This window comes from Molossus molossus, unplaced genomic scaffold, assembly GCF_014108415.1.
Source record: "Molossus molossus isolate mMolMol1 unplaced genomic scaffold, mMolMol1.p scaffold_m16_p_10, whole genome shotgun sequence".
In the NCBI taxonomy this organism is placed as follows: domain Eukaryota; kingdom Metazoa; phylum Chordata; class Mammalia; order Chiroptera; family Molossidae; genus Molossus; species Molossus molossus.
This window is the reverse complement of record NW_023425345.1, coordinates 934169-961208: the sequence shown is the minus strand read 5'-3', so window position 1 is coordinate 961208 and position 27040 is coordinate 934169. Positions and strand designations below refer to the sequence as shown.

At 56.1% G+C, this 27040-nt stretch overlaps 1 protein-coding gene across 3 annotated transcripts in view; it reads left to right on the top strand.

Annotated features, from left to right (window-relative positions):
• Window positions 1-27040, top strand: part of MPPED1 (metallophosphoesterase domain containing 1) — a 70252-nt gene that overhangs the window by 16354 nt on the left and 26858 nt on the right. For all 3 annotated transcript variants that reach the window (XM_036252442.1, XM_036252441.1, XM_036252443.1), the window contains one exon: window positions 3263-3444. In XM_036252442.1, coding sequence (XP_036108335.1) covers window positions 3263-3444 — 182 coding nt within the window. The remainder of the gene's footprint in view (window positions 1-3262; window positions 3445-27040) is intronic.

The window sequence follows — 27040 nt, the reverse complement described above, 5'->3', positions numbered from 1 at the left end:
TTCCTCCAGAAATAGGGGTACACGGGGCGGGTGGCTGTGCTTCTGATGCCCTGGGGAGTGTGTGGCACTAGGAGCTGCCTTTTGCAGGGCGCTGATGGCTCACGGGAGAGAGAGAGCCGAGATGGGGACCAGGGCACCGGGACGGGCTGTGGGGGGCATTGCCATCAGGGTTTGGAGCTGTGAAGGTCGTCTGAGTTCTCACAACATCTCCAAGAGTGAGTGGGCTGGAGTGGAGGCCGGGGGGTCCAGGGACCAGCGAGGCGGTCACCGACGTGAGGCGCTGTCCAGGGCTCACCGTTCCCACCGCTCTGATTCCTGGGTGAAGACCCCTCGTTAGGCTGGGGACCGGCTGCGAGGGCCTCAGGTCTCAGGGAGCGAGTACACCTTCTCCCAGGCCCCTGCAGGACATCCCTGGGAAATAACCATTGTGTTGTGTTTTGTGTATCTGTTGTCACAAGCAGGTGTTGAAGTTAGATGCCCGAGTTCCTGTAGTGAAGACGCAGGCTCGAATCTACTCTTTCGCTTACTAGCTGGGGCCTTGGACGTGGGACCAGCTTTTCGGCCACAGTTACTTACGGCTGCTCAGGTGTTAGCAAGGGATTTGCCATGACAAGGCTCAGAAACCCAACTTAAATGGTCTTAAGGGTAAAAGAGAGTTTACTGGCTCACGGAATTAGCTAGGAAGTCCAGTTTTAGATCCAGCTTCAGGCACAGCTGGGTCTAGCCATCAAGTGACGCTGTCAAGCTCTCCCACCCTCTCGTACGCTCTTTCTCTCGCCCGTTCTCCACACCCTGATTCTTCTTGTTCTTTTCCTGGCTTCCAAAAACAGCTGGGTGACTGGGAGCTCCATGAGGTGGCCTCCATGGGTGTCCTGGCCACAGGTATATCCCTTGCACCTAGCAGGTGCCTGTCATGTAAGAGGCACTCAACACGCATTTGTCCCTAGATTGACTGAATGAAATGAGCAAGGACCTGGCAACAGCCTAGCTTGGTGTGAATTCTGGAACCAAACTCCAGTTTCGAAATTTCAGCTCCACTGGCTCCCACCGCAGAGGTCCTAGGCAAGGCAGCTTCTCTGAGCCTCAGTTTCCTCATCTGCAAAAGGAGCACCCCCTTAGTGCCCTGCCCTGTGATGGGTGTGCAGGCGAAGCCAGTGAATGTGCCGAGAGATAATGAGCTCTCCGTTCACGAGAATCATCTACACCATTCCTGTCGTTATGAGCTTGAGCCTTTGTTATAATCCAAATAGCCGGAGGATGGTGCCGGGAAATAAGAGTCTTTATTTTTAATCTGGGGATGAGTAGGTTTGCATCTTCACTCAGCTCAGAAGCCTCAGGGTGGAGAGAAATAAGAACAGAGTTAATTAAAGAGCCTGGGCTCCAGCGCAGGCCCAGCCCAAGTAGGGCCCTCGTGCTGTTCGGGGCTGGCTGAGGCTGGAGGGAGCAGAGGGGCTCCTGGCTAAGGGTCCTCAGGGGGGTTGTGGGGATGCAGGTGGCATCGTGTTCCTTCTCTGTCCCGTCTTTGTCTCTTTGACTTGGCATGCTCACAACTCAGTGTGTGTGTGTGTGAATGAATGAATGAATGAGTGAATTTGATTGGCTCGCTCGTGTTCCTGCGCTAAGCCAATAGCCCGGTAGTGATTGGCTGCCCTTGGTTCAGCCAGCTGTGCTGGGGCAGGCAGGGTGTTCTGGTGTATTCTGTATTCCGAGGAGGTCAGCTACCTGCAAGAGCCTCTGTCTGTCACATGGGGTGGTGGGGAGAGGGCTTGGAGGGACCCAGAGAACAGAGGAGTGGTGGGAATTACCGAGAGGGAGAGTTTAGCTTCTAGACCAGCTCAGGTACCACTTCTTTCTCTGGCCCCCAGCCCCACCGCTTCCCATCAAAGCTGGTGGCCTTATTGTCACGGACTGGCCGAGCCTGTCTCTACATCAGTCTGGGTCTCCCGGCCTGGGATCAGGCGTGGTTCATCCCTGTAGCCCCAGAACTGAGCTCCAAGGCTGGCGCACAGGAGTGGTCAGAAGGCGTTGTGTTGAATGAACAAGTGAATGGATGAATGAATGAATGAATGAATGAACTGGGGAGAGGAGGAGTTCCCAGCATCCTCCTGTTGGTCATCATTGGACTCTGGGAATTTTTCTCTCCTCTTCGGTTGGGCCCAGTGCCGACCTGCTGGGATTCTCACTGGGCTCTGCAGTCCCAGAAAAGGCCCTGGCGTGTCCCTCCTGTCCCGGCGCCGTGGTGGGGAGAGGCTGGCTTGGCGCCTCCGACTGCGGCGGACTGAGCGTGCACATGCGCCCTGCACATTAGCATGCTGAACCCACGTCTCTCGTAAGGTGTTAATTAAATTTCTTTGAAGTATATTGTCTGAAAAAAAAAAGGATAATTAGAAAGATGTCTTTAAAAGTATTTATGTAACTGATATGGTCCTGCTTTTGGTTTGCCGCATAATTAGATTTAAACACAACGAACTCCTCGAGCGGCATACTCATTTGGAGAGAGCTGCTCGCTGAAATGTCATTGCGTTGTTTTTGAGGGTTTTGAGCCTGGTGGAATCACTCAGCTGAGAGGCAGTGGGTGGGCCGGCCCGAGCTGGGGGAGGGAGCTGGGTCTGCATTTACTCCCGGGGTCACGGCCGCCGGCTCAGTGTCCTCACTGTGGGTCCAGAGGGCTGCGAAGCAAGTCCCAGGGAACAGGGACGTAGCGTCTGTGCAGTTCTGTTTAATTTCCTGGGTCTTCTTGCTTTCTGAGGTCGCTCCATTTTATAAACAAGCAAACCAGGGCCAAGCGTTTGTGCTTAAGGCCACACCTGAGTGACAGGTGGCAGAGCAGGGGTTTGGAGGCCTGGTCTGGTTCCAGGACTTTTTCTCACACACCCTCGGTGAGCCTGTGTTCTCAGGAAGGTCAGACCATCTTGTAGTTTTGAAACAGCGCCGCTCTCCTTCGGCCCGCGGACTGCAGAGTCCCAGGTTCGGTTCCTGCCAAGGGCACGTACCTTGGTTGCAGTTTGTCCCCGGCCCTGGTTGGGGTCGTGTGGGTGGCAACCAGTCGATGTATCGCTCTCACATCGATGTTTCTCTCTCTCTCTTCTCCCCTCTCTCCCTCCCCCTCTATCTGAAGATAAAAATGCAAAAATGTTCTCAAGTGAGGATAACAAAAAAAAGGTAAAAAGAAGAAAAAGAAAAAGCCTTGCCCTCATTATCACAAAGCAGGCATACGTACGGTGCCATGGCCCCGTGACCACAGTGTGTTCTCTCCCCCTAGGGTGGACCCGGTACCTCATGATGCCCCCAAGCCGCCCGGCTACACTCGCTTTGTCTGTGTGTCTGACACCCACTCGAGGACAGACCCCATCCAGATGCCCTACGGTGATGTGCTGATCCACGCCGGGGACTTCACGGAGCTGGGGCTCCCGAGCGAGGTGAAGAAGTTCAATGAGTGGCTGGGTAGGTGCTGGGCAGGAGGTGGGCAGGAGGTGGGCAGGTGCTGGGCAGGAGGTGGGCAGGAGGTGGGCAGGAGGTGGACAGGAGGTGGGCAGGTGCTGGGCAGGAGGTGGGCAGGAGGTAGGCAGGAGGTGGGCAGGAGGTGGGCAGGAGGTGGGCAGGAGGTAGGCAGGTGCTGGGCAGGAGGTGAGCAGGAGGTGGGCAGGAGGTGGGCAGGAGGTAGGCAGGTGGTGGGCAGGTGGTGGGCAGGAGGTGGGCAGGAGGTGGGCAGGAGGTGGGCAGGAGGTGGGCAGGAGGTGGGCAGGAGGTGGGCAGGAGGTGGGCAGGTGCTGGGCAGGAGGTGGGCAGGAGGTGGGCAGGAGGTGGGCAGGTGCTGGGCAGGAGGTGGGCAGGAGGTGGGCAGGTGCTGGGCAGGTACTGGGCAGGAGGTAGGCAGGAGGGGGGCAGGAGGTAGGTAGGTGCTGGGCAGGAGGTGGGCAGGAGGTGGGCAGGAGGTGGGCAGGAGGTGGGCAGGAGGTGGCAGGGGTGGGCAGGAGTTGGGTAGGAGGTGGGCAGGAGGTGGGCAGGAGGTGGGCAGGTGGTGGGCAGGAGGTGGGCAGGAGGTGGGCAGGTGGTGGGCAGGAGGTGGGCAGGAGGTGGGTAGGTGCTGGGCAGGAGGTGGGCAGGAGGTAGGCAGGAGGTGGGCAGGAGGTGGGTAGGTGCTGGGCAGGAGGTGGGCAGGAGGTGGGCAGGAGGTGGGCAGGAGGTGGGCAGGAGGTGGGCAGGAGGTGGGCAGGAGGTGAGCAGGAGGTGGGCAGGAGGTGGGCAGGAGGTGGGCAGGAGGTGGGCAGGAGGTGGGCAGGTGGTGGGCAGGAGGTGGGCAGGAGGTGGGCAGGAGGTGGGCAGGAGGTGGGCAGGAGGTGGGCAGGTGCTGGGCAGGAGGTGAGCAGGAGGTGGGCAGGAGGTGGGCAGGAGGTGAGCAGGAGGTGGGCAGGAGGTGGGTAGGTGCTGGGCAGGAGGTGGGCAGGAGGTGGGCAGGAGGTGGGCAGGTGCTGGGCAGGAGGTGAGCAGGAGGTGGGCAGGAGGTGGGCAGGAGGTGGGCAGGAGGTGGGTAGGTGCTGGGCAGGAGGTGAGCAGGAGGTGGGCAGGAGGTGGGCAGGAGGTGGGCAGGAGGTAGGCAGGTGCTGGGCAGGTGCTGGGCAGGTACTGGGCAGGAGGTAGGCTTCTGCCAATGTCTAGGCCTTTAGCTGCTCCTGTGCCCAGCCATTTTTTCTCCCTGCTCTGCCCACTGCCCCTGCCCAGCCTTGTCTGCCTGTCCACCCCCAACCCCAGGAAGCCTTCCCTGACCTTCGGACCGGTTCACAGCTCTCCTACCCCAGCCCTCGTCTTAGCTGTGACTCTCCATTTGTTTGTGGGATTTTGGGCCCAGGCGACCCCCTCCCAAAGGGCGTTTTTCCCAGGTGGGTCTTTGTCTCGTGCTACCCAGCCCCCAGTGCCTGGCACAGGTAGGTGCTAAGTAAATACTGGCTGGGTGAGTGAATGACTGAACGACTGGGAACGGTGGTGCAGGGCAGGTCCTCAGCGGGCACAGCCCGGCCCAGCCACCGACCGCATCAGGATGGCTTCCCCAGCACGGGGACCCCGGGCCTCTGCGGCCTACAGCAGCTCCCGAGAGCGGCTGTTGGCGCAGGGGCGGGGGAAGCTGTCCGCTGTGGTGGGCCACGATTTGCCAACATGCCCCAGGGTTTTGTCTTTGGCTTTTTACTCTCTTCCTAGCTAAGAAAGACACAGACCTGGGTGCCCCCTGGGAAAAGCTGCTTGCTTGGAATCCGGAGAGACTCCGCTGCAAGTGGTCTGTGCACAGCCCTGGGGTGGGGACAGATGGGCTGCCCCTGGGCCGCCCTCCTGCCGGCCTGCTGTCTCAGAGGCGTGGGTGCAGGGCTGGCCACCTGCCTGCGCAGCCCCACGCTCCTGCCAGACAGCCCGCCCCCGCGGCGTGTCCACCGTGCAGTTGGCTGGGAGCTGCGTGAGCAGAGGGGCCAGGAGTGAGGCCAGAGCGAGAGCCCGGCTTTGCCAGCGGAGACAAGTATTTACAAACAAGGCCCTTCCTCTCCACCTGGCGGGCTCTGAGCTTCAAATATTGATCTTTCGAATGGGAAATTCTCATCAAGAGCCCCTTTGGGGCTGGACCTCGCGAAGGCGGGGGTGGGACAGGCCTGCAGGGTGGGCCTGCCCCAGGCTTCTCACCTTGCGGGGCGCTGCCTTGGGGACCCCGTCTGAGCCTGGCTTCCTATCCTTAGAAGACGGGAGGCGGCACTTGGCTGAGCCAGGCCCTGTCCAAGGCAAACAGCAGGAGTCGCTGTCGCCCAGGTGCTGCTGCGCCCAGCGCGGTGTGGCAGGCTCCTTCCTGCCACTGTCGGTTGAATTTTGGAAACAGCTCCTTGCGGTGGTTGCTGTTCAGGTCCCCACTGGACAGAAGAGGATGTCAGACCTCCAACCCCCTGCACTGAGGCTTAAGGGTGGGGACCGTTCCGGATGTACCCGGCCCATGTCGGCTCCCCTTGCATGCGTAGTGGGGGTGGGTTCCAAGTGCCGTGGGATCTCGGTGCGGGGACTGACGACAGCTTTCTCCCAGCTGGGGAGGGCCTCTGGGAGGAGCTGACTCTGGGCTGGGATTTTGTGCAGAAACGGTGCCACTGGGCCGAGGGGACAGCTGAGGGCAACATGTGGACACTTGAGGGCAGGCGTGATGCGGTGTGGCTGGAGTCAGCGGTTTGGGCCTGGACAGAGGGGCGGGGCCTGACCAGAGTCCCGAGGGGCTGGCGGAGCGAGCTGGGCACGTCAGGACAGTCTCGTCAGCTGCCTCTTAACAAGTCGGAACGGTGTCCACGGGGACTTGGGGCCCTTCTGCCTCATCTGCGCTTGGAGCTGGGTTGACTTATTTGCCTGAGCTCTTGGGGGTGGGAAGTGTGAGCCCACCAGGGGGTCTTCCTTTCACAGCCGGTTCCTTCCCCCTGGGCCGCTCCCCTTTGCTGCGATGAGGTGTTTGCAGACGTCATTGCTTGTCCCGGGCTGAGCAGCTAGGGCTTGCACGCCAGTGAGGGCATCGGTAGCCGCCGCCGTCTGGAAGTCGTCTGCAGCTGGCTTTTGGGGGCTCGTCCACTGCCCAGTGAGACTCGGCTCTGAGGGCCAGCTGTTCAGGGGTCCGGCGATGTGGCCGTCATGGCAGCGGCAGCACGTGCAGGTGCACCCGGACAGGTGCGCTTTTGTGGAGCTCGTGTTTGCTGAGCGTAGTGGCTTCCTGACTTTTAGGCCGGTCTGTGCCCTTTTAGTACATTATTAAATCAGTTCCTCCTCCTGACAGCAGAAGGAGGCAGGACTGTCGTCATTCCCGTTGACATAGGAGAAAACGGAGGCCCAGAGAAGGGGAGTGACCTGCCCAGGGCCACACAGCGAGGAAGTGGTAGAGCTGGGGTTCAAACCCCGGCAGTCAGACTCGGGCTGAGCTCTTGGCGTGTCCTCTTGTTCTTAGGGCGAATCCTCTCCGGTTCAGACTGACGGCGTGGAGTGTGCTGTTTGGGTCCTGACGCCCGGGGTCTGCTCCCTGCCTGGGTGACGGTGGCCGTCCATGGCCTCTGTGAACTTCAGTGGCCTCGTTTTAAATGGGGGTGGGCTGGTCCCCTTGCCCTGCCTGCCTCTCCACAGGTGGTTTTGAGGCTCCGCCGGGCTGGAGGGAATGATTACGTTTTATAGACTGCAAAGTGCCATGTGGATGCTATTATTGCCTCTGTGAGCTGGCATTTCCCCGACCACGGCTCCCCTTGGGCAGGGTTCTGGGGCTGGTCCCACAGAGGTGGGGGATTTGACTCAAGCCTAGAGGTGGTGCAGGTAGGGAGACCAGCAGAAGAGGCTGTGCGTAAGGGCGTGTGGAGTTTTTGAAATGTTGTTGTGTGATCTTAGCTCTGTCAACAGCACACACACCCACACACACAGAAAAAACGGGAAGGAAATACTCATCCCTTCCGTATACCTCACTGAGAACTTCTGTGTGCCTGGCATGTCCCAGGCACTGGGGTGACAGTGGGGAGAGGGACAGGTGCTGCTCACATTCTGGTCATGGCCGGATAGACACCCAAGAAGCAATAGGAGTCGTTTGTGGAGCATCAGCCCTGGACACGTGATGGCGACCGGGTGCGATCACGGAGGCCCTCCCTGAGGAGGTGCCCTCGGGGGAGGCATGGAGGGTCGAGTGAGGCAGGGATCGGAGGACCGTTCCAGGGTGAGGGCACGGCAGCTGGGATGGGAAGGGCTGAGGGAGGAGGCCTGGGAGGTGATGCCGGCTTGTACGGGCCCTGTGGGCCCAGCGCAGGAGTGTGGGTTGGTTCCAGGTATGATGGGCGCTTTGTGAAGTTTACGTAGGGAGGGACCTTTATTTTATTTTATTTTTTTATCCTCACCCGAGGACATTTTTCCATTTTTTGTTCAGATAGAGTGGGAGAGAGAGAGACAGAGAGAGAAACATCGACATGAAAGGGCCACATCGAGTGGCTGCCACCCGCACGACCCAACCAGGGCCGGGGACAAACTGCAACCGAGGTACGTGCCCCTAGCGGGAACCGAACCCGGGTCTCTCTGGACCGCAGGCCGACGCTCTAACTGCTGAGCCAAACCGGCCAGGGCAGGGAGGGACCTTTAAAGAGGAGATCGAAGGCCTGGGCTGCAGCGAGGCCAGAGAGGGTAAAGGCTCCGCAGTTCCAGAATTCATGTCTGGGTGGTGGACCCTGAGAGGTTTTATCTTCTTTTTTATGTTCTCTCCTCCCTTTACTCCATATACATATATATATATACATATTATATATGTATATATATATATATATTTTTTTTTTTCCCGAAAAGCGTGTGTTATTTTAGTAGCATCAAATAAAAGCAACACTACAATCTCATTGTTTTCAATGAAATGTTGGCCTCTCTGGTGTCTGGTGCCACAGTCCCAGCATGGGGATGGGGGCAGGGCTGACCTTAGGGAGCCCCGCTGTCACCCTGCCCCTTGGAAGGTCTCTGTGACCCCTCCCCCAGGGCCACAGGCCCAGCCCTCTGGGTGGGAAAGTTACAGACCTGAACTTCACAGCCAGCGTCTTTCCCATTCGTCATCTCCTAGAAAACACTTAAAATCATATTCCAGGGGTCATCTCCACACAGACGAGAGGAAATTTAAAAACTAGTAAGGGCCCTCTGTAAGCGGAGACTAGGCACCGGCTGGGACCTGTGTGGCAGGACCCTGATTTCCCGTCAGGCGCGGAGCCGTCCGCGTGGCCGTGCGCGGTGTCCGCGTTTTGCCCATCTGCGGGCTTCTGTCTGGGTCTGTGCTCCTTGGAGGGGGCTGGGTTGGGGGTAACGGGGCCCCTTCTGAGCAGACCCCTTCATTGGTCATTAATATCCCAGATATATTCATGAAATAGAAACAACAGCTTGATTTGTAAACGCCCCAGTGAGCAGCTACAAATGCTAAGGACCAGCTTTCGGCTCTAAGGAGGGACAGGAAACGCAAAACCTGCTGGGTGGGAAAGCCCGTGAGCCCCTCGCCCCTCCGCAGCCGAGGACCAGAGGAGGACGGACAGGCGGCCGGGGCCCCAGGCTGCGGGGGTCAGCGTGTCGTGTCGGTGCAGGGAGGTGGGGCCGCGTGAGGGTTCAGACCTCCTGCCCTGTCTTCGCCCTGCTTCGGCCTCTCATTTGCTGTGTGACCTTGGCTGAGTCAGTCGCCCTCTCTGCGCCTCACTATCAAATGGGGGGAATTGTTCACCTACCCCACGGGGTTGCGGAGGGTTGAAGGATAATGTTCTCCTGTAGTGCTTAGCACATTCTGGGCACAAGCAAAAGCCCTCGGAAAGTGGGGGCTGTTATTGTGGAAACACCTGCCTCTCTTTGATTCGAGTCCCCCCAAAATAAACACCCGGCAACCAGCCCAAGAGTCCGCGGTGCCCTTTTGATCCAGCCACACTGGTCGACTCCACGTACCCCCCGGAACCAGTTCCCACTCGGGGCCTTGCTGGCCTCCCGGCTGGGCCCACTCTCCTCCACCGCAGTCCTACCCACCCCTCGATGTCACCTGCCGTGAGCCCCTCACCCCGATGGGCAGTGTTGGTCCCTCCTTCCTCTGTGTACCAGAGCTCCCTGTTCAGGCCCGACTGGTGAATTGTCTGCATTCTTTTTTAAAGTTTATTTTTCTTCATTGATTCTAGAGAGAGAGGAAGTGAGAGGGAGGGAGAGAGAGAAACATCGATGAGCGAGAACATCGATTGGCTGCCTCCCTCATGCTCCCCACTGGGGATCGGGCCCACAACCTGGGCATGTGCTCCAACCGGGAATCGAACCGGTGACCTCTTGGTGCATGGGTTGATGCTCAACCACTGAGCCACACTGGCCGGGCTTATCTGTATTCTTGTGTCCCCCGTCCCCCAACCCCAGACCATGGGCCACTGGAGGGCAGCATCAAGGCCTCATGCTCAGCGTCAAACAGCACTCAGCCAGGGGAGCCCTGGAAGAGGCTGTAGACTCAGGGGGCAGGAGAGGCCAGGGAGCTGCTGCACCCCCAGCACGGGGTGGGGGGGCGGGGACTGGCTGCTGTTGGTTGGATAGGGCAGCAGTACAGGGTGGGGTGGGTGGGGTTTGAGGAGGGCAGGGCCGTCTGGGGAGGGTCTGAGAAGACTCAAGGCAGAGGCTGAGTTGGAGTTTCCAAGGACGAGGCTAGGCGCTGAGGCCAGCAGGTGACCTGGACCCGGCCAAGGGGGCCCGGTATTCCAGGTGGGCGTGTGGGCTCCCCCTGGAGGCCAGGGGTGCTGAGGACAGGATGAGCGGCTGAGTGCCAGCCATCCACTTCCAGAGACAACAGCTGACCTTGAGGCCTCCACACCACCCACATCTTCCCCAAGGCAAGAACACAGAGCTGAATTCTGCCACAGGCTCTAAGTGACAGCCATGCCCTCCAGAACTGTCAGTGCATGAGCTGGGATTTGCAAGATGTCAGAAAGCTCTCTGTGACTGGCAGGTGCTGGGCTGGCCTCCTCGTTCCCCCTCCCCTCCGGCCAGGAGAAGGCTGCTCCTCCGCGCTCTCGCTCCCATCCCCAGCTCCCAAAGCCTCGCCCTGGCCCCAGCCTTGGGAGTGACCACCCAGCGGCCACTGGGGGTTTGTTCTCAGCCTTCTCTCCTGGCCTTTCCACTTGACAGGACGTCAACCCCTCCAACTTGGGTTCTTCCGCTTCACCACCTCCCTCTCTAGGTTCTCCTTCTCCATCTCCTTTGTTCCTTGGTCTCCTGCTCACCGAAGGTGGCGTCTCCTGGGGCCAACCTGGAGCTTCCCAACTACCTTTCCAGGTGATAGTCACTCAGACTCCACCAGCTCTTGCTTCTACCCAGACCTCTCCAACTCTCTCCCCAGCCTAGACCTTTCTGTGAGATTCTGCTGGTGTACTGTTCAGTCTTTTCGGAAGACACCTCCTCCTGGCTGTCCACCAGGATTTCAGACTCACTCTGTCCCAAACTGAACTCCCAACCTGAACTCCTGTCTCCAGAGGCTACACAGGAAGGTGCAGCCCTCCAGTGTGGTGTTTGAGACCCTCCCACCACAGCTCCTGCGGCCCCTCTTTGTTCCCTCCGAGGCTGATACCAGCTGACATCTCATTATCCTGATCCCACTGTTGTCTGTCTTGCCTGCTGGCCTCTCCACTCACGTATATCACCTGCCGAGCTTCTGTGGGCACCCGAGCGGGCCAGCCTGCCAGCTCCCCTTCCTCCTGCAGGACCTGTGAGCTCTTCGGGGTCACTGCAGGTCCTCGGAGCCCAGCCCAGCCTGGTGCGGAGGGTGCCCGGCAGGTGTTTGCTGAGGAGCGTGGAGAGATCTGCAGAGCACAGGCCGACCCAGTGAATTAAGTGACTACCCTCAGCGAGCCAGGCAGGGAGGCAGAGGAGGGCCTGGTAATGGAGTACGTAGAAGTTATAATTAACTTTTTCCTGGTGCCCTAGCATAGAACAACGTAGAAGACAATATAAAAGGGGTCCAAGGATTTAGTTAAATAGAGTGAGGTCTTTTGCAAGTAAACCCGTAATTAAAATCTGTGCGGGAGGGAAGGGGGGAAGGGAAGTGGAGAACCCTTCCAGGCACTTGCTTTGATTCTTGCCTCATTTGCCCGGAGTTGAGGCAGAGAGGGGGGGCAGGGTTGTGGTGGGAAATGGGCTGACCTCTGTGCTGTCCAACAACGCAGCTGCAGCCCAGGAATTTACTCCTGGCAGAGGGGAGGGCCGGGGAGGAGCGGGAGGCCAGGGCCCGGGAGGGAGCGGGAGGCCAGGGCCCGGGAGGGAGCTGGAGGCCAGGGCCCGGGAGGGAGCGGGAGGCCAGGGCCCAGGGGGGAGGGAGCGGGAGGCCAGGGCCCAGGGGGGAGGGAGCGGGAGGCCAGGGCCTGGGAGGGAGCTGGAGGCCAGGGCCCGGGAGGGAGTGGGAGGCCAGGGCCTGGGAGGGAGCTGAAGGCCAGGGCCCCAGGAGGGAGCGGGAGGCCAGGGCCCGGGAGGGAGTGGGAGGCCAGGGCCTGGGAGGGAGCTGGAGGCCAGGGCCCGGGAGGGAGTGGGAGGCCAGGGCCCGGGAGGGAGCTGGAGGCCAGGGCCCCAGGAGGGAGCGGGAGGCCAGGGCCCGGGAGGGAGTGGGAGGCCAGGGCCTGGGAGGGAGCTGGAGGCCAGGGCCCCAGGAGGGAGCGGGAGGCCAGGGCCCGGGAGGAGCAGGAGACCCTCCCGGGTACAGAGCTGTTATTCACAGGAGGTAGTGTTGTCAGTTGCAGCTCAAGGTTCATCACCCCCTCAGCCACTTCTCTCCCCAAATTTCGCTGTTCCCGTGTCCTTCCCTCTCCCTTCGTGGGGGGCGGCCAACCTTGATGGGGGGCCGAGCTCCCACCCTGCTCCCACAGCTCTGACCCCCAGCAAACCCCTCTGGGTCTTATTCCTCCAATGTTGGTCCTTCCTGCCTCCCACCCGGTGGGACAAGGGCACCCTCTTCTCACCGAGGGCTTCTTATCTGTGTGCGTGGCTAGCCACGCATGGGCCACGCCTCAATACGCTCAGGCCACGAGGCCACGGAATGTTCCACGGTGGGTGGGCATCCCATGTGTCACGCATCAGGCCCTGGGTACAGTATCTGGGTGCCCCCCTGCATGTCCCAGCCTCGTCTGCGTGGGGCTGCCCCGGGGCACCCCTGGCCTGGAGTGGGACCGTACTGGGTGTCCTGAGGCAGAGCCTGTCCTCTCCGCCGCCCCAGGAAGGCGGAGGTGGGCGGAGGTTTCCCGGGAATGGCCCAGGACCAGGGATATGCGCTGCTCCGCGTGGCGGGCAGGTCTGGCTGCCAGGCCTCTGACCTGGGGTCAGGGATCCAGAGAGCAGGGGACGGAGCACCTAGGAGTTCCTGGGGCCACTTCTGACTCTGCCCCTCACCAGCCAGGTGACCTTGCTTCTCCCATACTGAGTGTCCACACCCCTACCGCGTGGTGTAGGTTTGGGCCACGTGCTAACTTACCCTGGGCCAGCATGCCTGCTCTCCACACCCGCCTCCCAGCCCTGCAGGGGAGGGGTCGCCACTCCCTCTGGCTGGGACCACGGAGATGGGAGGGGTCCTCACTCACCCTCGTCAACACTCCGGGGAGGTGCGGTGATGACCCACAGGTGCGGGCCCTGCCCCAGGACCCTGAGAACAGATGAGACGGGAGATGCAGGAAGCGGAGTAAATAGGATCATTCTAGGTGACTGGACTGACGGATCAGATCAGCAGTGAGGTGAGCGCGATGGGGCGGGCTTCTTGATGCAAGGCGGCCGGGAAGGCCCCTCTCAGAGGGTCCTGGCTGAGAAGGACCCAGCTCTGAACTGTCTGGGTTGTAGCCGGAGGCTCTCAGGGCGGAGCCCGGTGACCTCAGAGGCCGGGAGTGAGGACGTGGATTTTAATATTTTTTTCTTTATTGATTTGAGAGAGAGAGGAAGGGAGAGGGAGAGACAGAAACATCAATGAGAGAGAACACCGATTGGCCGCCTCCTGCACGCCCCCCACTGGGGATCAGGCCCACAACCTGGGCATGCGCCCTGACCGGGAATAGAGCCGGCGACCTCTTGGTGCCTGGGTCAATGCTCAACCACTGAGCCACACCGGCGGGGCAGGATGTGGATTTTATTCTGAGTGGTAAAGAGGCCCCTGGGGGGCCAGGCAGGGGAGGGACGTGCTCTGTGTTTTGAAGGATGTTTGGCTGCTGAGTGGAGCATGGCTGTAGGGGGCAGGGGAGGACGTGGGGCCCCTGGTGGGGCTGGTGTAGGTGTCACCCAGAGGCGACGGGAGCTGGGACTGGACCTGAGGTAGCCAATTGGACCCAGAGCAGTGCAGGGTCTGGCCACCCTTTGGAGGTGAAGTCAACAGGATTTGCTGATGGGAGGTTTGGGGTGGAGGGCGAGGGAGGTGCTGACCAGGAGGAGGCAGGCGTTCACAAGGATTTGTTAAGTGGATGCAAAGAGAAGAGACAAATTTGGGAGGTGGCCACTTCAGTCAACAGACCCCACTTTTAAAGAAAGAGCTCCCCGTAATCACCCCGGTGTGTGCAGAGCCCGGCACGCGCTCGGCCCCATTGCTCACTCGTTAGAGCAGGGCCTGACCCAAACTCTCTCAGAAGCACGTTACTCTCACAAAGACGCGAGACCAAAGATTTAAAACAAAAATGTTTTTTGACTCGGGGCTTCATGTCACTCCTGGCGTGTTTGCTCAGGGGCCGCGGTGCCCAGGGATCTGGGTCGTGCGTCGTCACGGGGGCCTGGAGAGCGGGATCGATGCTCAGAGGGAAAATGGATGCACAGAGCAGAGAGCCTTGCTTTTCACTTAAAACAATTAATTTTCTGTATTCTTCATGCAAAAATCCCTCACAAAGCCAAAGCGTGTTTTAGGGGCTAAAAGGGAGAAAATTAACTTCTAATGAAGAAGAAAAATCGAGAATTCCAAGTTGTAGTCAAGCGATTTTGGCCAGCCATAATTACAGTATTTTCATGTTAATGTATAAACCCCTTGAAAGGTGTGCTTAAGTGCTAATTATCTATTTACGGCAGAATGGCTTCAGAAATGAAATGAGACCGCTGGTGTGTGAGTGTGTGAATGTGTGTGTGTGTGAGTGTGTGTATTTCAAACGTGTTTTGCAGTGGGCTTTTTAAAACACCGTCCTCCTAAACTCAGCCTTAAATTTAAAAAAATTATATTTAAACACGAGAGAGAGACACTTTTCTGAAAGCTCTGGGCTCTCTGTAAGTTCTTTCTTGCTTTTATTTTGTGTATTTTGTTCTTTGTTTGCTTCTTTATTGATGGCCCATTTGTGCCAAAGGATTTAAGTTGGTTTATAAAAACAATAAGAATCGTAAAATGGCAGAGGATCGATGCTTCATTAAAAGGCAATTAAAAAATAAAAATCAGACCAGCTCAGGGGGAGGCTATCAACAATTAGGGCTCCACGGGTTCTGTGAGTTGGAAATTGGAGCCTGAGCTTCCTGGGGGCCAAAGCGAAAAGGGAGATGCATTTGATGAATGGCTCTGGTTTTTGGGAGGAGGGACTGTGCCGGCCCATGTGATTGGTTCATCCCCTGTAGCATGTTTGATGTCCATCTTCTTCTGTTGTGATTCCCTGGAGGACCAGGTGTGTGTCCTGGTCATTTCTGTGTAAGGGGACCTTGGGAAAGATTTTTGTATTTGAATCACAACAATGAATATTTGTTTAGTGTTTCCCAGGATACAAAACGTGTCCACTCCTGTCATTCACTTTGTGCGTCTAGCTCCCCCTCTCTGCTTTTTCTTTCTTGTATAATTGATTGAAGTTCCTTTTGTTCCCCTCTACTGGTTTGGAAATTCTATATTCCTTTTTAATTTGTGTAGTGGTTCCCCATAAATTTTTAATAAGCATATCTGAGTTAAGTCAGAATAAAATTAATCAACATCTCCATTCTTCCCCGAAGGTCCCTGGCACACACCCGCCCCGTCCCCTCTTGCCACCATCTTATAATATATCTTCACCGTCTCATGGCCCACTTCTGACTTGTTTCTAACCCTGCCCTGGTGTCATCATCATTATCATTATTATTTGTTTTCCAGTTTGCACTTGATTATTTACTCAGTAGACGTTTACTGAGCATTTAAAAAAATTTTTTTTCTTTATTAATTTTAGAGAGATAGGAAATGAGAGGGAGAGAGAGAGAAACATCGATGAGGGAGAACATCAATTGGCCGCCTCCTGCTTGCCCTCCACTGGGGATCTGGCCCACAACCTGGGCACGTGCCCTGACCGGGAATCGAACCGGCGACCTCTTGGTGCATGGGTTGACGCTCAACCACTGAGCCACATCGGCCGGACTCACTGAGCATCTTTATGTGCCTGGCAATATTCTGGGCACTGGGGATGCAGCTGTGAGCAAACGGAAGACAGGCCATGGAAACAGAGCTACTATGTGGGGGAGGGTCAGGATAAGGGGACAAGGAAGGACCCTCTGGTGAGGTGCCCTGTGAGCAGAGACCTGAATGGTGGGAGCAGGCGTGCACATGTCTGGGGAGGCCATCTGAACAGAGGAGCAGCTGGGTCAGGGGTGTGGGCACATTTGAGGACCAGCAGGGAGGCACATGGCTGGAGTCCACGGGGGGCCTGAGAGGGTGCGAAGGAGACGCAGAGGCCAGATGGGCGATGGGGACCAAGTAGGAGAGATTGGGGACCTTGGCACTTGGGCTGTGTTTGGACAAGCCAAGGGTGGGCGCAGGCCTTCCAGCTCGAAGGGGCAGCTAGCGAAGGGTCCGAGGCCGAAGCTTTTACTCGCCCACCTGATTGGTTTGCGACCATTCAGTCCTTCGCCACCTCCTGAGCTCCTCCCTCGCCTGGACTCTGCTAGGTACGAGCATACGGTGGGCAGCAAAGCAAGCAAGACTCCTACTTAAGAAACATACCAACAAGAAAGTGCTGTGACATGACGGAGACAAGGTGAAGTGGTGGCCTGTGCCAGATGAACCCTCACCTGCCTCCCAGGTGTGAGATGGAGGGCTGGGGATCACTGCCCTGGGTCTCGGGCTCCTCGTCCGTCCGTACGGTGACTGGGATGCCTTCCTCCCGAGCTGGTGGGTATGCGCATGAGAGACGATGTGTTAAAAGCACAGGCGCTCTGAGGCTTTGCTGGGCTCCCCAGGTGACCTTCCTCTTCACCCAGCTGTGCACCTGCAGCTCAGCAATGGGACCGTGGGGGGGAACCATTGGCCATGAAGAGGTAGCCGGTTGGTCATTCAAGAGCTGGGAAGGATTTTCTTGCTGGTATGCTTCTTTCCCCCCGCCCCCCCAAACATGGAAAGATGTGTTTGAATATGGAAGAAGCCTGTGAGTTTTTTAAAATGTCATCTGCATGCTGGACTTCATTCCAAAACAGGAATAGTCAACAAGCCAGAAAATCCTGGCCAGCACAGCATTGAAATGTTCTATCCTCATGTGCCCGCAAACTTCTGAAATGTCTGCAGGATCCCACCCCGTCCCTCTCCCCGCCACCTGCCCTGCCTGCTCCTGCACCTGGACTCGGTGCAGACTTTGCAGAAACTCCGTGTCTGGGGGCTCCCCGTCCTGCTGTTATTGTCCTTGCAGCGTCGCTAGCCCTTCCGTGGGTTGTCCCTCGCCTGGTCTCCCACGCGACCCTCACAGCCAGCCCTTCTCAGACTTCAGGAGCGTGAGCATCCCCCGGACCGTGTGGCTCAGCGGTTAGAGTGTCGGTCCCTGGACCAAAAGAGTTGTGGGTTCAATTCCGGTCACAGACATGTACCTCGGTTGTGGTTTGGTCCCCGGCCCTGGTTGGGGGTCATGTGGGAGGCAACCAGTCGATGTGTCTCTGCCACATCGATGTCTCTCTCTCTTTCTCCCCCTCCCACTCTATCTGATGATAAATAGAAAAATAGCCCTGGCCGGTTTGGCTCAGTGGTTGGAGCGTCGGCCTGCAGTACGGAGAGACCCGGGTTCGGTTCCCGCTAAGGGCGCGTACCTCGGTTGCGGTTTGTCCTCAGCCCTGGTTGGTCGTGCGGGTGGCAGCCACTCGATGTGTCCCTTCACATCGATGTTTCTCTCTCTCTCTCTTCCTCTCTCTCCCTCCCGCTCTATCTGAACAAAAAATGGAAAAATGTCCTCGGGTGAGGATAAAAAAAAAATATATATATATATATCCTCAGGTGAGGATTTAAAAAAGAAAATAAATAAATAAATAAATAAATAAAAGTGGAATCAGGATTCTTAAATGATTTTTTTAAAATAAATTTTTAAATAAAATTTATTTTTAAAAAATTTAAATTTTAGAAAATATTTATTTCAAAAATTTTTTAAATAAGTGTTTCAATTCCTAAGGTGACCATTCTGCGTGGGGCTCTCCTTGTGTGTCTAGAGGATGAGCACCTTCCCTCTGTCCAGCACAGCTTTGGCAGTCACGGTCAGGGCCAGCTAGACAAAGCCGTGTTCAGGTTGTAGACGGGATGTGAGAACGGCCAGCACCGTCCATTTCAAATGTGAAGAGTTTTGCTACAGAGCCTCGTACCCAAGCCTCCCAGAGGCGTCACCACAATCGTGACTTCCTCTGGATGGCACTGCACAGGTTAGAGGTGCTTCACGGTCTGCTTGCTGCTCCCTCGCCACAAGCCGTCTGGGTCCCGAGTGGCATTGTCCCCGCTTTACAGACGAGGAGGCTGCGACCCAGGGCAGGCATGTGGGGGTGTGGTTCGCCAGAGGTCACCCAGGTCCTGCGTCTCAGTTGTCACTTTCCCAGAGAGGCCTAGCCTGACCGCCCGGGATGGATCGGCTCCCATACCTGGTGCTCCCTGGCTTTATTTACATTTTAATCTTCACTCAAGAATATGTTTTTATTGATTTTTAGAGAGAGAGAGAGAGAGAGAGAGAGAGAGAGAGAGAGAGAGAGAAACATCTACGTGAGGAAGAAACATTGATCCTCAACGCACCCCAACTGGGGATTGAACCCACAACCTAGGTATGTGCCTTGACTGGGAATTGAACCTTTTGGTGCGTGGGACGGTGCTCCAACCAACTGAGCCACCTGGCCAGGGCTCTTTGTTTTTATTGTCAACATTTCATAAGAAGTTCCACTTCCCAAAGGCAGGGATCTCGCCTCCTGCACCTTCGCATCGTCAGCACCACGGACAGCGCCAGCAGGCCCTCAGCACCTGTCATTTATACATCAAGTTTCTAAAGTGAGAGAGGGGCCAGTGGAAAGGATGCCTCCTCTGGAGCAGGAAGACCCCTCCCCAGCCCTTCCCGGCCATGAGCCTGTGGGCAGCCCTCCTGTGCCTTAGCGTGTCACCACAGAGGGGGCAGTTCTCGCCTTAGTGGGGCTGTGGTGAGGGTGAATGAGACACTGCAGTTAGGATCCTGTTCCAGCATTTGGGTCTGGAGAGAACCCTCGGGTTTGGGTCCTGGCTCTGTGCTCCCCAGCCATCTGGCCTTGAGCATGGTATGTCCTCTCTCTGAGCCTCAGTTTTCTTTTCTGTAAAGGGGCTGCTATTGGGAGGGTTCAGTGAGGCAGGGGGTGAGCTGGGCTCAGCATGGAGCCCAGCCTGGGATAAACGCACACGAAATGCAGCTGCTGTGTCCGCGGCGGGTGCTTTGTGAACATATCTAAGTGCCCGGCACAAAGTAGATGCTCAGGTGTGGTGGCCGGGGTCACCATCATCCTCATCCGAGGACGCCTTTCTCTTTTTTCTATCAGAGAGTTAAAAGTTAGGGTTTAGTTCTTTGAAATTTGTTTTTTAAAGAAGTGGGTTTTTCAAAAGTGTATAGGTTTGCTTCTTCGATTTCTCTTAAGAAAAAGAATTTCACACCTTTCTGAGTGTGCATGATGCGCATGAACTGAGAACTCGGGAGGCCGGGGGAGCTAATTCTGGGCTGGTTTGACAGCCGCGGCAGCAAGGGGAAGCTTGGCGCTGACAGCCGGGGCTTGCTTCGGTAGCATCCCAGACTCTCAAAATAGCCCCCTTCCGGACTAACATTCGCCATGTCAGTGTTCGGAAGTTTCTGTTCACTGATCCAGCTACGCCCCCTCCCCCTCAACACTTCATTGGTTCCCTGCAGGGTCCTTGGGGAAGCCCAGATCTCTGGCTGGCAGTCCCGAACCCTCCAAGTGGGACCCCAGCTGTCCCTCCCAGGCCTGCCTCTGTTCACCCCCTTGTCTGCCAAAGACGTGGGGTTTTCCCAGCTCCAGGCCTCTGCCTGTGTGGGGTCCTCGTCGGAGGGTGCCCTTTCGTGGGTCATCAGCCTGGGGCGCTGCCGTTCATCCGTGACACCCATTTCCACGATCACTCCCTTCCACCGTGGTCAGGGGAAGGGACACTCACTGCTGTTTATGGTTCCACATGACTTGGAGCCACCCCCACGACAGATTCCAAATTGCTTGCGCGTGTCTTTCCCACACCAGACGCCGGGAAAGGGGCAGTGTTGAGACCTCGCTGTTTGGCCTCTAGCAAAGTGCTACTAGGGCCAAACAAAAGAAGACAGACATGAACAAGAGGTGACAAGATGACTTGACTTTAGTGTATCTTAACAGCCAAAATCTTTATTCAGCTTAAAAACACTTTGTGTTATTAAGAAATTTCTTTTAAAATAGGGGCCTCTCGTGTAAATCGTTTTCATAGATTTCTGTTGCTCCTGCAAAGAACATTGCTTTGGGCCAGTGTTCCCCCTTGAAGTGGGCTGTCTGTAGCCAGAGGCCCGGGGAAGTGTTTGCTGGTGGCAGGCCAAGCCGGCGGCCCTGCAGCCTCGCCTTCCGTGCTGGGCTCAGACCGCAGGTGGAACTCGCTGGGGACTGTCTGGGAGGGGAAGCAGGTGTAGCCCCCCAGCCTGAAGCGTCTCAATTCCGACTTCTTGATGTGGGGTGGGGCAGGATTCAAATGACCCCTCGGCCCTTCCACCTCTGAACCTCGAAGGCTTGTAAAATTCTAGAATTGTTTGCTTCCAGTATTAGAAAAATCGGCCTTCAGAGTTCCACGCTTCTAATGACAGCGCTTCTGGGACCGAAGAGCCGTGACCTACTTGCTCACTCTGCCAGATGTGTGGAGTTCAGGGTCCTCGCTGTCTCCTGTGACTCCTTGTACATTTAAATTGTGGTTAAATCTACACACCATCGACATTGAGACCTTGTTCCCGTACACAGGCCGGTGGCACAGGTACATTCACACTGTTGTGTGACCGCGGCCACCACCCTCTCCAGCGCCCTTTTCCTCTCGCGAAGCTGGACCCCGTACCCGTTAGACACGACCTCCTCATTGTCCCCCTGGGCCCACCAGGTGTCTCTGGGTTTGACTTCTCTAGGTTCCTCGTGTAAGTGGAGTCACACAGTGTGGTCCTTCTGTGACTGGCTCGTTCCACTCAGCACAGTGTCCTCCGGGTTCATCCCTGCTGCGGCTGGTGCCAGACTTTCCTCCCTCCCTCAGGCTGAGATACCCCACCGTGTGGGCAGAACGCAGGTGTGTCCACTCCCCTGCCCAGGGACACTTAGGCTGCTTCCACCTTTGGCTAGTGTGAATGGTGCTGCTCTGGACATGGGTGGACGAATACGTGTTTGAGTCCCTGCTCTCGATTCTTTGGGATACGTACCCAGAGGCAGGGTTGCTGGATCATATACTAGTTCTGTTTTTAATTTTCTGAGGCACCTCCCTGCTGTTGTCCACAGGGGCTGTTTCATTTTACATTCCCACCGTCCATGCCCGGGGTCCCCATTTCTCTGCACCCTCACCGATACTGGTCGTTTTCTGTTTTTTTTTTTTTTTTATCCTCACCCGAGGACATTTTTCCATTTTTTTTTTCTTTCTTTTTTTGTTCAGGTAGAGTGGGAGGGAGAGAGAGGAACAGAGAGAGAGAGAGAGAAACATCAACGTGAAGGGACACATCGAGTGGCTGCCACCCGCACAACCGACCAGGGCCGGGGACAAACTGCAACCGAGGTACATGCCCTTAGTGGGAACCGAACCCGGGTCTCTCAGAACCGCAGGCCGACGCTATAACCGCTGAGCCAAACCGGCCAGGGCCGTTTTCTGTTTTTTGGTAGTGGCCATCCCGGTGGGCGTGAGGTGCGATCTCACTGTGGTTCGGGCCGCATTCCCTGATGAGCAGTGACGTCCCACACCATTGCGTGTACTTGTGGGCTGCTCGTGTATCTTCTTTGGAGAAATGTCTGTTCCAGTCCTTTGCCCATTTTTATATTGTTCGTGTTTTTGTTGAGTTGCAGAGTTCTTGATATATCCTGGATGTTAATCCCTTACCGGAAATACGATTTGGAAATATTTCCCCCCGTTCTGTGGGTTGCCTTTTCACTCTGTTGTCGGGGTCCTCTGCTGTGCAGTTTTAACTGTTGACGTATTTTCTTTCTCTTGTTGCCAGTGTGCTTTGGTGTCATATCCAAGACATCCTTGCCAAATTCAGTGTCGCGAAGCTTTCCCCTAGGTTTTATTTTAATAGTTTGTAGTTTTAGCTCTTACCTTTAGGTCTTTGTTCCATTTTGAGTTAATTTTTGTATATGGTATAAAATAAGGGTCCAGCTTCATTCTTTTGCATGTGGATATCCAGTTTTTCCAGCACCATCTCTCTCTCTCTCTCTCTCTCCTTTTTCCCCTCCCTCTCTTTTTAATCCTCACCCGAGGACCTGCTGAGAGAAACATTGACGTAAGAGAGAAACATCAACCGGTTACCTTCTATCAAACCCAAAACCCAGGTATGTGCCCCGACCAGGAATTGAACTGCCATCCCTTTGTTCCACAGGACGATGCCCAACCAACTGAGCCACTGTAGCTGGGCTCCATTGCCATCTTTTTTTTTTTTTTTTTTAATGTTTGTTTCTTTATTGATTTTAGAGAGAGAGGAAGGGAGAAGGAGAGATAGAAACATCAATGAGAGAACATCGATTAGCCGCCTCCTGCATGCCCCCCACTGGGGATTGGGCCCACAACCTGGGCATGTGCCCTGACCCGGAATCGAACCAGCAACCTCTTGGTGCAGGGTTGACACTCAGCCAGTGAGCCACACTGGCCGGGCTCCATCACCATCTCTTGGAAAGACTGTCCTTTCCCCTTTGAATGATCTCAGCACCTTTGTTGAAAATCATTTAACCATATATGTGCAAGTATATTTCAGGACTCCTTCTCCTATTCTTTATGTCTGCACCTTACTATTTTAATTACAGTTTTGAAATCAGGAAGCATGAGTCCTCCAACTTTGTTTTTCATTTTCAAGATTATTTTGGCTATTCACGGTCCCTTGAGATTCCTATGAATTTTCGGATGGGTTTTCTATTTCTGAAAGAAACGTCATTGGCATTTTAGTAGGGATTGCATTGAATCTGTAGATTGCTTTGGGTATACTGACTTCTTAACAATGTGAAGTCCTCCAAACCGTGAACATGGGTGTCTTTCCATTTATTGGTGTCTTCTTTAATCTTTGAGCAAATGTTTTGTAGTTTTCATCATACACATCTCTCACCTCCTTGGTTAAGTTTATTCCTAAGTATTTTATTCTTTTTGCTGCTGTTGCAAATGGAATTGTTTTCTTAATATCCTTTTCAGATTGTTTATTGTTCGTCTATAGAAACGCAACTGATTGTTCGGGGCATTGTTTCTGTACCCTGCACTTTTGCTGAAGCCGTTTAATGTGTTCTAACATCTGTATTGCTTTTAAAAATGGTAAACTTGTTTACTGCGGCCGCAGGATCTTCTCCAACACATGAGGTGGTTTCAAGTCAAGTCATTGAGAGCTCGTCTGAACAGGGGAGACGCTCGTGCACATGGCAACATTCTTTCTCTTTCTCTTTTCTTTTGTTTGAGGGCTGTTTAATGCAAAAGCTCTGGCGTATGTACCGCGTCTTGGTGGCTGTGAGAGGGAGAAATCATGGGCTTCGGCTACAGATGGATCTGGGTTCGGGTTCCCGCGTCTCTGCTTGCCAACTGTGTAATTATTTAACCTCGCTGAGCCCCGGTTCCTTCAGCTGCCAATATAGTGCCCGTTTAGTGGCGCTACTGTGAAGGGTAGAAATAGGACAGGAGGCAGCCTGTCTCAGACACTCAGCAACCGACACCTGTGGTGTCATTAATGCTGCCCCACCTGCCCAGGTGAGGAGCCGCAGGCCAGGTCACCTGCCTTTGAACCTGGCTGTCAGAGTAGTCCCAGCACTAGGGTCTCAGAAGCTCAGAGGAGTGTAGGTTCAGGGTTAGGTTTTCTGCCTGTTCTGTCTCCATCGGTCTCAACTGGGACCCAGTTTGGTTTGGTTCTAGGTTTTGAGCCAAAGGCCGAGCAAGCGAGAGGCCAGGCTGTCCCCGGACAGACTTCGGAGGTGGACGAGGAGCGCCTGGCCGCCTGATGCCTTCTTTTTATTGAATTAAAACCGTGTTTGCGTTTTGGTGGTAGGAGGGCACAGTAAGTTCTACCCGGTGCTGCTGCCGGCAGCCAGCGGTCCCCTCCGCAGCCCCGCCCTCTCCCGGCCCTCAGAGCAACTCCGCAGCTGCTGCTTCTGTTACCACTGTGTCTCTAAGTAACGGCTCACATTGCTGCGCTTTGATTTTTCCATTTTAGATCTCACTTGTTAATTTCTCACAGTGAAAAAGGAAGATTTAGAGATTTAGCCTCTCCGCCAAGATACACACGTCCTTCCTCCTGTCCTCTTAACATGGTCCTAGCACAGCTTCTGCTTACATATTCATCGTACAAGGTTTCCTAAGTCGTTCATTGTCTGTATGCTTGTTTTTCTGTGTACCCGTCACGGTCCGTCCTCTGCTCCTGCAGTTTCAAGGCCTCTCAGCAGCGTGGTGAGCTGTGCTAGGCCACCGGCGGGCTCGTTTTTCCAGTACTTCTGGGCCTCCGACCCCTGCTAGGTGTGCACTGGTTGACGTCCGCGTGTGCACTGGTTGACGTCCGGGTGTGCACTGGTTGACGTCCGGGGGTGCACTGGTTGACCTCCAGGTCTGCACCGACAGACATCCGGGTCTGCGTCCAGTGGTGACCCTGGGACTCCCTTTACCATCATATTCCTTTGCCTCACTTCTGCCTGGGAGCCCCAGGTTCCGGGGTCCCATGGCTATTCTTTTCTTGGTTGACTCCCTCGTTTTGGTGGAAGACACCTCCCAGGAGCTTTCTGAGAAACAATTCACGAGAGAGAAATGTTTGGCAAAGCTGCATGTCAGAAAAAGTCTTCCGACAGCCTTAATGGACAATTTGTCTGTTAGAATTCTGGGGTGCACGTCCCTTTCCCCCAGAATTTGGAAGGCAGGCATCCCTGCATGCTATCTTTGTTTTCAGTTCGCTATTGGAAATTCCACTCCTGTTTGCATACCCCAACCTTTGTGTGTGACCATTTTTTATTCATTATTCACTATTCATTATTCTGGGCACTCGGGCGTCTGAGTGTTTGGGAGCTCCTTGCCCCTCCTGGGTAGGGAGAAGAGAGTGATCATGGAAGGCATCTTGGAGGAGGTGGCGCTTGGGTCAGCTGATGATGCGAGTGGAATTGGAGTTGACTCAGACAGAAGGGCAGGAAGCTGTCCCAGGTGGGTGAACAGCATTTGCTGATGTCAGGAGGCTGTAGGCAGCCTGCAGAGGCAGGTGCACAGTCAGTCCTGGGTGGCAAGAGGCAAGGTCAGAGCACAGCAGCACCTCGCCTGGAGGGGGCGCCGTAGCCTCCAGAGCTAATGCATGGTCTTTTCTGGTTCCCAGCTTGACCTGGCCCTGAGGGCCTGGGGCGGTGGGGGTGTTTCCTGACCACATTTGGGCATGTGTGTCCTGCCAGCAGGTGACTTCTGGGGAGGTTCCCATGGCCTCTTTCTGGTGGCAGGTGGCCTTATTTTGGGGAGGACGAACGCAGAAACCTCCGCTGTCCCTTTCAGCCTGAAGTCGCATGCACTCTGCACACAACCGAATTGAGCCTCGAAAGAGGGTTCGGACGGAATGTTCCTGTTTTTAAAACATTTTCCAGGAAAAACAAATGTTTGAAAGTTAAACATTTTGGCTATTAGGATGGAACAGAAGAAAAATTCCATTTGCCTTTTAAATATGGGCAGCAATGCTGAGCTGTGAATCCAGAACCTCCCGTGCAGGACCCAGGAGCTGGGCGGGGCTGGGCGGGGCCGGGCGGGGCCCCTGCAGGACAAGTCTTGCACGGGGGCATCTGGACACCCAGCTCTGGGCAGACGACCTGGACTCCGGGAGCTGCCGTGTAACCCCCAAGCAGGTGACCTTCTTTTGCCTCTTTTTATTATTATTCTTTTGTGTTTTAATTCTCAACCAAGGATATGCTTAGAGAGAGAGAGAGAGAAACATCAATCGGTTGCCTTCTACATGTGCCCTGACAGGGTATTGAACATGCAACCCAGTGTGCCCTGACTGGGAATCGAACCGGCAACCTCTGGTTGAGGACAACACTCAACCAAGCGAGCCACACCGGCCGGGCCCAATGCCTCCTTTGCCATCTCCATCTTCCCAGACAACGTTCCGGGACTGGAGTAGCACACGGCGGTTAGCCCCCCTGACAGCCGAAAGCAGTACCAATGGCTAACACCCGGGTGTATTTCCATGCCTTTGATTTTCTGTGTTCTGGCGCGGATCTCTGGGGGCCCTGCTGGCCCTGCGAACTGCCTTTCCGGGGTAACCAGCACTTCTGGAGAGAGTGCAGGGCTCGCCTCTGAGCGCCTTTCCTCTGCAGACCGGCGCTCCGGAGCTCCACCCTCTGGGGCCCTCACACTCCCGCCACCACCCCCTGCCCTAGTCACCCCAGGGCCAGGTAGCAGACGTCCAGGGACCGTCCCTGTGCTACCCCCCGCCTCCTGTCTGGCGTGGCTTGCGAGTGGCCCTGTGTGCCTCCTGTTTCTGGGCATCTGTGGGTATACACTTCCTCCTCATGCCGGTCATTCCTCCTTCTGCGTTCTAAGTGCCACGCAGGGACTTCCCACGGAGGTCTTCCCTAGTGCGGTCATTGCAGGAACCCGTGAAGAACCCTAAACATGCCTGCTTTCCCGATGAGGACCTGGAGGCTCCCACACCACGGGCCGGAGGCAGAGGTGGGCCTCGGCTTCAGCTCCTGGGCACACTCGGCTAAGCGTGGCCTCCCTTCCTGAGGCGGGGTCGAGGCCCTCGCTTCTGACGGGTCTAAATGCCTATCACGGTGCCTGGCGCAGGTTCATGCTCTTGGCAGAGCAGCCAAAAGCAGATTCTGCGGGCCGGCCCATGCACCGTGGGCCGGTCACCCCGCCCTGGCCATCCGCTGCAGCGGCCTTAGACCTCTCCCTGGTGCTCAGGCTGCACACTCAACCCCTCCCCGCCGCATCCTGGCCCCGGCTTGTGTGTGCCGGGCTGTGTGTGCAGGCTGTGTGGCTCCATAGCGGGCATTTGTGCGCCCCGCCGGCCTCAGACCCAGCGGGTGGCTGGCCGCTGAGCCGTGGCGCCCGCGCCGTCCCGTGCGACTCTACACCGTGCGCCTCTACACCGTGCGCCACCCCGGGAGTCTGCTCGTGGGACTCTCCCAGACGTTGGCAAGTGTTTAAACACAGAACTGTCCCGGACGCAGTAAAAATGCA